General features: G+C 38.3%; 1 protein-coding gene across 6 annotated transcripts in view; it reads left to right on the top strand.

The window, feature by feature from the left end:
• The window catches only part of KIF21A (kinesin family member 21A), a 148887-nt gene that overhangs the window by 109056 nt on the left and 25522 nt on the right, over positions 1 to 14309 (top strand). For 5 of the 6 annotated variants that reach the window (XM_038759894.1, XM_038759878.1, XM_038759865.1 and 2 more), the window contains 5 exons: positions 3517 to 3577; positions 5982 to 6036; positions 8446 to 8660; positions 12267 to 12374; positions 12836 to 12964. In XM_038759894.1, coding sequence (XP_038615822.1) covers positions 3517 to 3577; positions 5982 to 6036; positions 8446 to 8660; positions 12267 to 12374; positions 12836 to 12964 — 568 coding nt within the window. The remainder of the gene's footprint in view (positions 1 to 3516; positions 3578 to 5981; positions 6037 to 8445; positions 8661 to 12266; positions 12375 to 12835; positions 12965 to 14309) is intronic. The other variant, XM_038759900.1, reaches the window with a different exon arrangement.

Below are 14309 nucleotides of genomic sequence, written 5' to 3'. Positions count from 1 at the left end.
ATATATATATATATATATCACTGCTATTCTGGGGAGCCCAGAATCCAGATAGTTTGGTCATTGGGTAGGCAGTGTCAGGTTGCCAATGATATTAGGCAGCGGTTCTCAATCAGAGAAACTTTTAATTGATATTCGTTAAGCACATCCTGTATGTGCCAGAGAAGTGGTGTGGCCCAGTGGAAGGAGCACGGGCTTGGGAGTCAGAGGTCATGGGTTCTAAGCCCAACTCCACCACTTGTCAGATGTGTGACTTTGGGCAAGTCACTTAACTTCTCTGTACCTCAGTTACCTCATCTGTAAAATGGGAATTAAGACTGTGAGCCCCACTTGGGGCAACCTGATCACCTTGTATTCCCCCCCGGCACTTAGAACAGTGCTTTGCACATAGTAAGTGCTTAACAAATGCCATTATTATTATTATTATTATTATTATTATTATTATTATTATTATTATTCCAGGCACTGTACTAAGCACTGGGGTAGATACAAGGTAATCAGCTTGGGAATGGTCCATATCCCTCATGGGGCTCCCAGTCTTATTCCCCATTTTACTAACTAGGTAACTGAGTCACAGATTGCCCTAGGTCACATGGCAGAAAAGTGGCGGAGTCAGGATTAGAACCTAGGACCATCTGGCTCCCAGGCCTGTGCTTTGTCCACTAGGCCATGTTGCTTCTCCAACTTCAGGTCCAGTTGAGACAAACAGGAGGTCACATAACCAGAGATATGTATCTGCATGGGCTTTCAGTTGATCCTGAAAAATTGCCTAAAAGAATATCTTTAGTTTTGCTTCTTAGAGTCCTGTGGACTGTAAACTCCTGGTGAACAGGGAATGTACCTACCAACTCTCTTGTATTATACTCTTCCAAGACCTTGATATAGTGCTCTGTGCACAATAAACGCTCAATAAGCACCACTGATTGATAGCTAGAAATGATCACAGCTGTGGCCAAAGCAGATATTTTCTTTGACTCATCTTCTAGTGAATTCAAACCCCTATACATTCTTTCCCCCTGGAAACTCTGAATTGACTGCTTCCCTAGCCCCACAACACTAATGTACGTATCCATCTCTAATTCCTTTTAACACTGGTAGGCTCCTTGTAGTCAGGGATCACGACTACCTACTCTATTGTACTATATTTTCCCAAACATTTAGTACAGTGCTCTCCACACAGTAAGCACTCAATAAATACCATTGATTGATTAGCAGTAAAGATTGCCTCATCACCGAATCCCTGAGCCTCAGTTTTCCTCAGCTAGAAAGTACCTGTTATTTATACACCTCTGATAAATGATATTTGTTCTGCATGCCCCAGTAAGTAAATCTGGAGAAAAGTATTAGATATGCTGTACTATGTAAGAAGTGAGTGAATAAAGTTAATTAGTGGCAGAACAAAGGAGATTTGTGAACTACGTGTCAGACATTGTGCTACCTGCTGGGTACTTAACAGAAAATGAGATTGTACAGTCTCTGCCTTGGTAAAAGAGAACAAAGAGAACAGATGCCCAATCACCATTTTAAAGATGAGAAAACTGAGGCATAGACAGATTAATATTACTACTACCACTGCTATTATTATTACTAATACTACTACTACTAGTAACTGGTATTTTTAAGCACTTACTATGCGCCACATAGTCTACTAAGCCCTGGAGTAGATGTAAGATAATAGGGTTAGACACAATAGCTGTCCCACACAGGGCACCCAGACTTAGTAGGAGGGGAAAGAGGTATTGAATTCCCATTTTACGGATGAGAAACTGAGGCACAGAAAAGCTAAGTGACATTTCCAAGGTTTCACCACGGGAAAGTGGCAGAGCTCGTACTGGAACTCAGGTCCTCTGACTCCAAGGCATGTGGCCTTTCAGCTAGCTCACAGTATTGCCTTTAGGTCACACAGCACGCCTGTAGCAAAACCAAGATTTGAATCTAAGCAAGCCTTCCCATGCTCTTTCTGTGCACTTTCCGTTAGGATATACTGCCTCTACATTAGCCCAATATATTTTTACTAGGCACTACTTCATTATATAAAAAGAAAGATTAGGTAGTGATTCTGTCAGATGCCCAAATATTGAATATTTGCTATTGTCATGTATTGCTCATGGTACTGTTCTAGACGTTGCTTTTACTCCAACGAAGTTTAATTTGAGAGGCTAGAAAGCTATTTAGTGACAATGTTAAATAGATAGAAGTGAATGTTTGAATGTTTATAGCTCTATTTTCTATGTTGTATTTAATCAGTCAAAAGTTACAACTGATCTTGTGACATAATTCAAATATAGTATACTTAGGAGGGGTTTTGAAAGGAAAATATAGCAAGTGTAAATGTAAGTTACAGGTAATCCAATTATTCCAAGTCACTGCTGTCACTCTTTCTTTCCCTTTACCTCCCCAATTAGTGAACCAATTATTATTAGTTATTTGAGCTTTTTCTCTTCCTTCACTTTCATGTGTTGAGCAATGCAGTAGAAATGACAGAGCAGAGTATCTACCTGTGGCTGATTATCCAGTTGTTTACAGCTATTTGGAAATCCAACCGGCCTTTTCCAAAATAATTCCTAGCTTTCATTGTGTTACTTTCAGTGTCGCCTTTAGTTTTTCCTTAAATATTTCAGCTGACATGTCTATAAAGCACCAATGATCATAGTACATCAAAAGTCCTTAATTAGCGTTGAATTGTAGAAGGAAGTTGTAATTATTTCTTCAAATTGCTTATATTTTTGATGCTGTTTCCCATTACTGTTTCCCTGTAAGTTTTATGTATGTGTGTTTTTATTTTTCTACTCCATGTGTTTTGAAATGGCAGTGTTCTATTTTCTGTGGATCAGTTGGCATAACTATTTCAAGTCTTCTGCATGCAAAAATGTTACACTGGTGTCTTCCACTGCCCTGTATGAGGTGCATGCTGCTGTGTTTACATTTCCTCATGAATACACAACACATAATGCAAATAGATTTGTATAAATCATTAGAGGAGGTCACTTCCCCTGACAAGCCTGACAAGCAAGTTTTGAATTTATAGTGTAACAATTAGAGTGTATTGTTAAAGAGACTTACCCAGTAGAATTAAAATGTGTTTTATGCCTTTCTGATGTGGAAATCCTGAAAGTCTTGGAGGGTCACAAAGTCATTCAGTTTTCATATTTTTTAAAAATAAAGGTTCATCTTGGAGTTCATATTGATGGTACAGGTTAATTTGGGCAGTGGGAAGGAGAATAATATCTACTTTTGTAAATACATATTGTTACATTCTAGAACTATCATGTTCTACAGTTTTCAACTGTCCTCTTCACCTCATATTCTACGATTTTTAAGTTTTCTGATTACAGATTGTATGGTTCCAAAGAACTAAAGTGCAATACTTTCTCACATTTCTATTTAACTAAGGCAGATGGGAACATATTTAAACCCTGATAAGCTTTATAGTAAGGATACAGGATGAAATTAAGAAAGGGAACACATTGATATGGGACTAATTTAAATATTTTGGAATGTTTTTAAATTTTTTTTTAGAAAACATAGAGGATAGCAGTGATGAGGAGGCACCTTTGAGTAGCCCTGGACCAGAAGGGAGGTAAGTTTCTTTAAAAACTGCATCTTTGTTTACATTTTGGGCCTTTTGAAATCTATTAATTCACACTTGGCTTGGGGATGGAAAAATCTAGTTGAATAGGACAGACCGTTGGTGAACATTTTCAAAGAGCAAAAATTGCTGTAAACATTTCCCCACCGTATAATCAATATCAGGGTGGAATGGTAGATTTCAGGACTTAAACATGATTAGTGGACTACTTTTAGAGAAGCAGCGTGGCTCAGTGGAAAGAGTACGGGCTTTGGAATCAGAGTCATGCGTTCAAATTCCGGCTCCATCAATTGTCAGCTGTGTGACTTTGGGCAAGTAACTTAACTTCTCTGAGCCATAGTTCCCTCATCTGTAACGTGAGGATTAAGACTCACAGGGGACAACCTGATCACCTTGTATTCCCCCCAGCGCTTAGAACAGTGTTTTGCACATAGTAAGTGCTTAACAAATGCTATTATTATTATTATTATTACTTTTATGGTGAGGTTCTACATCACTCTTACACTTGGATTGCTACCCTTTATTCACACTACCCTCAGCTCTGTAGAACATATGCCCATACCTACAATTTATTTTAATGTCTGTCTCACCATCTAGACTCTAAGATCCATATTATTATTGATAATAATAATAATACCGGTGATAATAACTGTGGCATTTTTTAAGCACTTACTCTGTGCCAGACTCTGTTCTAAGTAGATACAAGGTAATCAAATTGGACACCGTCCCTGTCCTATATGGGGCTCACGATCTTAATTCCCATTTAACAGATGAGGTAGTTGAGGCCCAGAGAAGTGAAGTGACTTGCCCAAAGTCACACACAGACAAGTGACAGAGCCGGAATTATAACTCAGGCCTTCTGACTCCTACTCCATGTGGGCAGGGAATGTTATTTTGCACTCCCCTAATCATTCAGAATAGTGCTGTGCCCACAGTAAGGCTCAGTAAATCCGATTGATTGACTGACTACATGGCTTATTTCCTTAATCTTCAAGCGATGAATTTCTTCAATTAACATTGAAGTGAATACCACCTATAAATGCAGAGAGAGAAAAAATAAAATATTTTCCTGTATCAAACTCTATCTTGCATATCAAATTGCATTTATTGAGTGCTTACTGTGTGCCAAGCACAGTATGAAGCACTTGAATAATATCGTGGTTTGCTATAGTGCAAACCAATTAATTATTTCATTAATTCATTTCAACCTTCACAACAATCCTGTGGGCTAGGGAGACAAAGCAAGTATTATTATCCCCATTTTTCAGATGGGGGAAACTGAGATACAGAGAAGTTAAGTGACTCGCCCACGGTCACACGGCAGGCTAATAGCCGAGCTCGGACTTGAACCCCCGTCTTACAGCTTCTAGACCGGTGCTCTGACATTTCACCACATCACTTCCAGTTTACAGAAAGCCATCAGGATAAAGAATTGATGAAAGGAATAGTAATGGTGAGAGACTACAGCCAGATTTTAGAGAGCAGGAAGGGGGGAAACGCAAACTCATGGGCGGGAAACGTGCCTTCCAACTCTATCAGACTCTCCCAGGCACTTAGTAGACTCTCCCAAGCACTTAGTACAGTGCTCTGCGTGCAGTAAATGCTCAGTAAATACAATTCATTTATTCAATCATATTAATTGAGCGCTTACTGTGTGCAGACCACTGTACCAAGCACTTGGAAAGTACAATTCAACAACAAATAGAGAACCCCCTGCCCAACAACGGGCTCACAATCTGGAAGGGGAAAACAAGAGATGAAGGTACAAATTAAACTTCCCTGGCCTGGAATCGAACACTGGCCATGGCAAGGAGAATGCTCCATCCTAACCACTAGACCACCAGAGATGCCGATAGCTAATCTCCAATTGATTGTTGAAATGGAGAAATCGATACAGAAATATGAATAAGGAGTTGAGGTGATAGCTCAAAGGTGCAGTGAAATCCAGAGAGGGATTTTTTACTATGGTGGGGGCCTAGGGATTCATTAAGGCAGAGCGGAATAGCCAATAGAAAGTGAATCTTTGAAGATGGTGGTTGGGGAGGGAAGAATCCAAGTGCTTAGTACAGTGCTCTCTCTGCACAAAGTAAGCGCTTAGTAAATACGATTGAATGAATGAATAAAAGAATGGTGGGAACAAATGGGTACAGTGTTCAGTTTGGTTGTAAAATTAAAATACTCCAACACCAAAGACCGTGGGGAGGCAAGAGAGAAGAAGCCTGGAGGGCATGGGAGCTCTCTGATGAAAAATTGGGGAGGAAAGTGCATTTCTGACCCCAATCCCACAAAGACCACAGGAGGTGAACCTCAGGGTGTGTTCTCAAGGGCTGGCAGCTGGAATGCATTCCAACAGGTTGCTCTTGTTTCACTCTGTTGGTGATTTATTTTTACGTAGTACGCTGTCTTCAGATCTGATGAAGCTATGTGGTGAAATCAAGCCCAAAAGCAAGGTAAGAATGAATATGAATACCATAATGAAAATAGCATCATTGCCCCACTTTTTCACATGATTTTTGTAACATCAACAAACAAGGATAGAGTTATTATGTGGGTTATGTAGTAATTATGTCTAGCATTGAGGAGAGGAAAAAAGAAAAAAAAGGGGAGAAAGAAGAGGAAGGTAAAAGGGTACTTAAGACCATCTCCTAGTTCTGTTTTGTTGTCCCAAATACTGATATAATAGACGCTTAACGAATTCACCCCCCCCACCTTCACCTCTTCCTCCCCAACAGTCCATTTCCATAAAGAACCTCCCCATCCCCTGGCATGAGCTCTGTGGCATTAGTGGTAATAATAATTGTGGTGTTTAAGCATTTATTATGTGTCAAGCACTGTTCTAAGCGCTGGGGTAGATACAAGGTAACCAGGTTGGACTCAGTCCCTGTCCCACCTGGGGCTCACAGTCTTAATCCCCATTTTACAGATGAGGTAACTGAGGCACAAAGAAGTTAAGTGACTTGCCCAAGATCCCATGGCAGACATACAACCCCCATCCCTTACCATCTCCCGCTTTCATGCCCCTCTGCTTCCAATTATGTAGTACTAAATGAAAAAAAATTGTATTTTATTTCCTCCTCAAAAATCAACGAGGAGATATTATGTGAGTAAATGTGTTACTTCTGTCTCCTGGTTATACCTGTTTCCATCTGTATATCAGCCTAGTAATTGTAGCACAATTCATTGAGCACTTTGGTTCTTTTATATTCTGAGGGTTGAAAGATTCAATTCCTTGACATCCTCAGATTTTTACACTCGCCTTTTAAATGATAAATGTTTTAATGAAAAAAATGAGTCTGGGAATAAATGGCTTTCTTTAGGAGCCTACACTACACTGTTGGAGTACTAGACCAGAGTGTTAGTAGCTTTGATATGTGAGAGATGATCTGAGAAGGCTGTGAAATTAAGTTTAAACACAAAATGCTTTTGTTTGATGAGAATCAACTCTTTTAGTTAGTATGGAGGCTAACATTTGAGTGGTCATCTAGTCATTTCACACTCTGATTTACTGTCAGCTCATGGTGGGCAGGAAATGTGTCTGTTTATTGTTATCTTGTACTCTCCCAAGTGCTTAGTACAGTGCTTTGCTCACAGTAAGCACTCAATAAATACGGGTTGGATGAATGAAACGATATAGTGTATTCAGTATGACTCTTGTTAGTTCTCCATGAAATGTTCAAACAATATGAAAAATGTTTCTGTTAAGACTATACTTTCTAAGCAGCCACATTTGGTAATGGATAAAATTGTTCCATTGAATTCCTGGGAATCAGAGTTTCTGTCCTTAAATTTGGAGAAGGAATTTAAAGGCAAATTAGTTTCCTAATGATATTTGAAATTACAAAGAATTATTTAAAAAGCTATTCAAGTTTGCTCCATCCACTGCATAAAAGAATGAGTTTAAACCAGAATGAATCTGCCCTTGGTCAAATCAGAATTTAAATAGAAATGGAATGATAATAATAATTTTGGTATTGTTAAGCATTTACTATTTGCCAAGCACTGTTATAAGCACTGGGGGAGATGCAGGGTAATCAGGTTGTCCCCCATGGGGCTCACAGTCTTAATCCCCATTTTCCAGATGAGGTAACTGAGGCCCAGAGAAGTTTTGACTTGCCCAAAGTCACACAGCTGTTAAGTGATGGAGCTGGGATTAGAACCCATGACTTCAGACTCCCAAGCCCGGGCTCTTTCCACTGAGCCATGCTGCTTAAACTACAGTGTTTAGGCTCCTCGGGCAACTTTGCTGATTCTCCCTAGTGCTTGGAAAGTATGAAAAGGATTTGTTAAGTTTCCTAACAAATATCAATATTGTTATTATTATTGATAATAAAATGTAGCTACAAGTTCGTTGCATCAGAGTTCATTATTATCAGGAATCACGATGCACTGCGTTGCAATTGAAATAAGAAATAGAAATACAGCTTGGCTTAGTGGAAAGAGCAGGAGCTTGGGAGTCAGAGGTCATGGGTTCCAATCCTGGCTCCGCCACTCGTCTGCTGTGTGACCTTGGACCAGTCACTTAACTTCTCTGGGCCTCAGTTACCTCATCTGTAAAATGGGGATTAAGACTGTGAGCCCCACTTGGGACAGCCTGCTTATCTTGTATCTACCCCAGCGCTTAGAACAGTGCTTGGTGCAGAGTAAGCACTTTCACAAATACCATAATAATTAATTAATAATTAAATACGAAAGAAGAAGCCATCTTTCTGTTAATACAGTATCTCTTAAAGGCAGAGATAGTCTCACCAGTAACATTCAGACTTACTTCAAAAATTAGAGTGGAGGGTAACGGGTGAATTACAACATCCGCTAATCATCTTCTAAGTGCGACTTTGTTTTTCTTTCGTTTTCGGTATTAGGCTCGAAGGAGGACAACCACCCAAATGGAATTGCTCTACGCAGATAGCAGTGAACTAGCCTCAGATACTAGCGCAGGAGATACCTCGTTACCTGGCTCTCTTCCACCTGTTACAGAAGGGCAAGAGATTGGAGTGAATGCAGAGACAAGTGGTACTTCTGCTAGGGAAAAAGAGCTCATTCCCCCAACTGGCTTACCTTCTAAGATAGGCAGCATGTAAGTTTGTCCCAGCTACACTAACTACCTACATGTGGCTTTTTTTTGTCTGCATGTTGTCAGTTCCTTGTTATGTCTAGTTTTTAAAAGTAAATATAGGAAGTAGTAAATACGAAGAATAATTTTTCCCAAATGGCCCTTGCGAAGAACTGATCCCAATTCCCATACCGTTACATCTTCGTACTTCAAATTAATCCATAGGATAGTGATCTTTTATGAATGTTTCCTTAATTGGATGCTGTCATTTAAGAAACACATTTTGTCATATTATTGAGAATTAGATGTGATCACTTCAATAGCCTGTCCTTGGGAAACTGAAATATGTATCTAAGGATCAAAACTTAACCGAAATATATGGTTTGATTAATTCCAAAGTGTTTGACCTTACAGAATTGTGGTCAAATGCTGATGTCCCCAAACAACACAAACTTGTCTTAGATTGAGGTCGTGGTGGAAAAGTGCTTCAAAAATACATTTTTAACAAAAGCCAAGAAGCCAGGTGCTTTCCCAAACACTTAGTACAATGCTTCGCACATGATAAGCACTTAATAAATACCACTGTTTCTGATAAATCAGCACAGCGGGAAAAACAAGTGCACCCTGTTTAAAGTGTGTCATCTGTTAATAGTAAGGACACAACTCACCTGACAAACTGAATCATAACTTGGTTTTGTTTCATCACTAAATTCTCAATTTTGAGATATAATTTGCTTTAGTTCTACAAGTCTCTTGTATCATCCAGTCACTGCAAAGACCTTTGTTGACTTTTTGCATACTAGTTCTTTTCACACATTCTAGCAAATAAATCAGGAGCCTTTAATGCCTTTGCTGCATTAAAAACATCATAAGATAATATGCACATGCACCATACCCAGGTTTAAAAGGCTGGATTTAAGAAAAGTAACACACTTTTCACACTTGGTTCACCTACCTTATAGCTATAATCATCTTCATGTGCAAATATTTCTGTCTTATTTCAGAAGTCCATTCTGTGATTTCTAGTTCAGAAAGAGCTTGAATGATTGCAACATTTTCTTGCATGTGCTTGTTGAGGTGGCTGAATAAACTATGATATGAAATTGCTGATAGGGATTGCTAACTTATACCACTGATGGCTTTAGTACTATTATAGTAGAAAGTGCTTAGAAGAATTGCTTTGGGTGATATATATCTACCTGTCAGTGAGGAGAGATTTAGAACCCTGCATGTTTTAGCATTTAGTCCGTCTGGTGAATAGAGACTTTTGAAGCCACAAGATTAAAAACTGCCAAGGTTTTAGTCCTGGAACAAAGATTCAGGTAATACTTTCATTTGGCCTTTTTTTTAATGTTTATCCGCTCTGACAGGTTATAATAAATAAGGTAAAATATAGTGGTCTGAAATTTATCTTTTTATTTGTTTAAATGGAATCTGCATAGTGAGTATGGGTATTCTGTTCTAACGCTAATGATGATAGTGGGTCTCAACATGTAGATGACTGGGAATAAATTTACCTTTGAGGTAATTGGAAATCATTGCATTATGGTCTGTATGAGGCAAAATCAGTATTTCTCCAAATCATGGAACTTTTGCTTTTTTGAAAAAAAAAACAACCCTCCTTCCCTCACTAGTAAAATTCCTAGTGGTAATAATGATAAAAATATGAGCAGTCATTTTTACTGAGTGCTTATTATATGCCAAGCACTGAATAGGTCACTCGAGTAGATGTAATATAATTGGGTTGGACACAGTTCCTGTCCCTCGTGGGACTCACAGCCCAAGTAGGAAGAACAGTGGGCATTGATTGATTGAGGAAACTGAGGCAGAGAGAAATTAAATGACTCACCCAAGGTCACCTGGCGGGCAAGTGGTGAGTCAGGATTAGAATCCAGGACCCCCCATTAAGCCATCCTGCTTTTGTTTGGGTTCAAAAGTTTAATATGAGCTAAAATGTAGATACGAATGTTTTCTAGGGATGTCTTAAAAATTGGGCAACTTTTATAGTTGTTTTCCAATCCTCCTGCCGAATGTAAATTGCTGATCTTGTTTATCCTCTTTTAAAAACTTTGCTGTTTCTCCTAATGGTCAGTGGTATTTGGAAGAAACAGTTGGGTTTTCTTTGAGATGAAATGCACTAACCTGTTACAAATGTAAAGCATGCATAGACTCAAATATATCCTAACAGAATAAACTTATGAACACAATTTAACAGATCAGGAAGGAAAGGGAAAATTGGCTCATTAGGCGGAATGATATTTATATTACTAGTAGGAGAAACCAAAAATAAACCAAGGAAATATTTTGCTTACTTTTATAGATATTTGCTTATTTGGTGAATGCTTGCTGCTCCCCGAAGCGGCATGGCTGAGTGGAAAGAGCATGGGCTTGAGAGTCAGAGGTCGTGGACTCCAATCCTGGCTCCACCCATTGTCAGCTATGTGACATTGGGCAAGTCACTTAACTTCTCTGTGCCTCAGTTACCTCATCTGTAAAATGGGGATTAAGACTGTGAGCCCCACATGGGACAACCTTATTTACCCCAGTTTTTAAAACAGTGCTTGGCACATAGTAAGCACTTAACAAATACCATCATTGTTATTATTATTACCTTGTGACTTAATGAATGCATCCTATTAAAATTTTAATCTTAGAATTTTTTTAGTTTCTAACAGTTTCTTTCCTTAGTTTTGATGGCATGGTTCCTTCTATTTTGGTCATCTTTAAATTAATTTATTCAGTACTTAAATATTGAACAGCGTGGTCTAGTGGAAAGAGCACGGACTTGGGCGTCAGATGACCTGAATTCTAATACCAGCCCCGATAGTTGTTTGCTGTGTGACCTTGGGCAAATCACTTCACTTCTCTGTGCCCCAGTTTCCTCCTCTGTAAAATGAGGATTAAATGCCTGTTCCCTCTCCCACTTAGACCGTGAGCCCCATCTTGGACAGGGACTATGTCTAAACTGACAGTCTTGTATGTATCCCTGTTCATAGTACAGTGCTTGATCTGTGGTAAGTGCTTAACAAATTCCACAATTAAATAACAATTTGTAGGGATACACATTAGGTGTTTAAAGTGAGACTGCGCTGTTTTATTCTTATAAAATCCAGAGCGCTCAAAAAGTCTGTCTAACTTTTAATCCATGTTCAACTGTATTCAGAAGCCTAGGATAATATGGTGCTTATTCATCAAGCGCTTAGTACAGTGCTCTGCACACAGTAAGCATTCAATAAATACGACTGAATGAATGAATTCAAACGCCATTATCTGGAGAAATTTCTGGCAGGATTACAAATAGAAGATATAAATTCAGCAGCTATGAAATAATACTTTTAAATGTTAAGTATGTTTTAGGGTTTTTATATTTAAAACTTTATTGATTATGCTTCCCTGTGTCATTTGCAGTTCATTTCTGTCATGTTTGCATCGAAGTTATTAAGGTTTAAGATTACATGAAGACTTGATTAAAAACCCTATTTATGAGTTCTAAAAAAACTAAATCAAATTGGAAGTCATTCCTTCTTCTATATTATATATATGCTTTTGATCAAGTTCTTCATTTGGAAATGCATGTTGATGAATGAGGTTTGAACTTCTCAAGTTTAAAAATCTTTGCTGTTACCTTAGTTCTAGACAGTCAACACTGCCAGAAAAGAAAATACCTGAACCCTCACCTTTAACTAAAAGAAAGGTATATGAGAAACCAGAAAAGTCAAAGACCAAGGAACATAAACAGTAAGTCACTTATTTTTGAACACTAAGAAGACTGTGTTCAAGTATAAGTCTCTTTTACTTGGATTCTTTATTTTTCTTATTTATTCTTTATGGAAAATGAAATTATTTTCCAGATTTAGATTTCAGTATTTTTTTTAAAGTGACATTTTCCAATTAGTAGAATGGAAATCCAAGTTGGTTTTCTTGGAAAAGGTGACTAAATGGTTTTAAAGAACGAAAGATGTGTATTTTTAGCTTTTAAAGGCAATCCTTGGCCTGTATACGGTGCCATCTTGTGGCTTGCACAGATTAACCTGCTAATAAAGTATTTCAATCAATTATTCAGAAGATGCACGTATAACAGCCTATATTGGTTTATAATACAACTTCTAATGAAATCTATTTGGGGCATGTTTCATTTAACCTTTCTAACAGATCATAACCGATTAAAGCCAAGTCTTTAATGTTCTTTTTTCTTATAGCTCAGATTCTGGAACCTCAGAGGCTAGTCTTTCACCTCCTTCTTCCCCACCAAGCCGACCCCGTAATGAACTGAATGTTTTTAGTCGTCTTACTGTTTCTCAGGGAAACACTTCAGTTCAGCAGGATAAGTAAGTCATAAGAGAAAGACCCAACCCTAGCCATTTGAACTCCATGTAGTGCGATTCATGGTGAATCTCTTTTCCTCCTGTGAATGAGAGAAGGGGGACTCCAGTACAAACTCTTTGCTCTTTTTTCCTGTATTTTCCAATGGAAAAATGTCTAAGTACAGGACTTTCCTCATGTGGCAGGATTGGAGAGAATTATTTTCCTGCTGAACCTCAATCCCTGTGGTGAAAGTGCTTGCTTATATTTTATCACTTGACCTACCTACCATCTTATCTTTTAAAATAAAGTAGATTTGAAATGTATACAGGAACCGTAGAACTTTTAATCTCATTCACGTTCAGTTGTTTGGCTGTGGTTAGTTCTTCAACTGTTATGTCATCATGGAAACCACTCTTTCCAGACAGTCCGTGATGAAAGAAGTGAATTAGAATTGGCTCACTTGTGTCAGCTCACCAGATTATGCAGTCCGTTCCTACTGGTTGTCTTTAACTTTTAGTGCCCTAAATACTTTGCCAGTTTAAAAAGAACAGTTTGGTGTTTGGCATGCTGACAATCTGAATTAGCTCTTCAGTAGTTAAAAAATGAAATATTGTATGTTATGACCCAGAGCTGACCAATATTGTCCCAAAAGATGCTTATCAACTGGCGAGAAATTGAAATCTTTTCTCTGTCTATAAATCCTCACCTTAGTTGGGGTGGCTTTTGTTATTTTTGTATTAGCCTTTCAAAATCATTTGTTATTGGCCTGTATAGGTTATCAGGAGGTATCCGTGTCAACACCATAATAGCAGTGTAGTCTAGTGGAAGGAGCATGGGCTCAGGAGTCGGGGGATCTGAGCCTCTGCCATTTGTTCATTGTATAACCCTCGGCAAGTCATTTAACTTTTTGTCATTTAACTTTTCTGTGCCTCAGTTTCCCAATCTGTAACATGGAGATTCATGAATCCCTCTTCTCCCTCCCCATTAGATTGTGAGGACCATATGATGTAGGGAATATGTCTGACCTATTTGTTTCTACCCCAGTGATTACTATACTGTTTGGCACAAAGCAAGTGCTTAAAAATTGTGCTTATTATCATTAATAATAATATTGAAAGTTCAAGCATTTACCAAACTAATTTAAGTGAAATTTCCATTTTGGAAGAACTTATTCTCCATTTACTTTAAATGAGTTAGCATATAATTAAATTAGCAGTGCCTAGCTTTACTAGGCAAGTTAATGTGCATTTTTTGAAACCATTGACAGCTAAACCAAATTGATTCAGCATGAAAAGGAAAGTGAAAATTTAATGAATGTATCCAAATGATATCTGTATCATCTTCACGACAACAGTGTGTGACTGGAAT

The sequence above is a fragment of the Tachyglossus aculeatus genome, chromosome 2 (assembly GCF_015852505.1).
Source record: "Tachyglossus aculeatus isolate mTacAcu1 chromosome 2, mTacAcu1.pri, whole genome shotgun sequence".
Classification (NCBI taxonomy): Eukaryota; Metazoa; Chordata; class Mammalia; order Monotremata; family Tachyglossidae; genus Tachyglossus; species Tachyglossus aculeatus.
The sequence above is the reverse complement of the archived record's forward strand: the minus strand, read 5'-3'. Positions and strand labels throughout refer to the sequence as shown.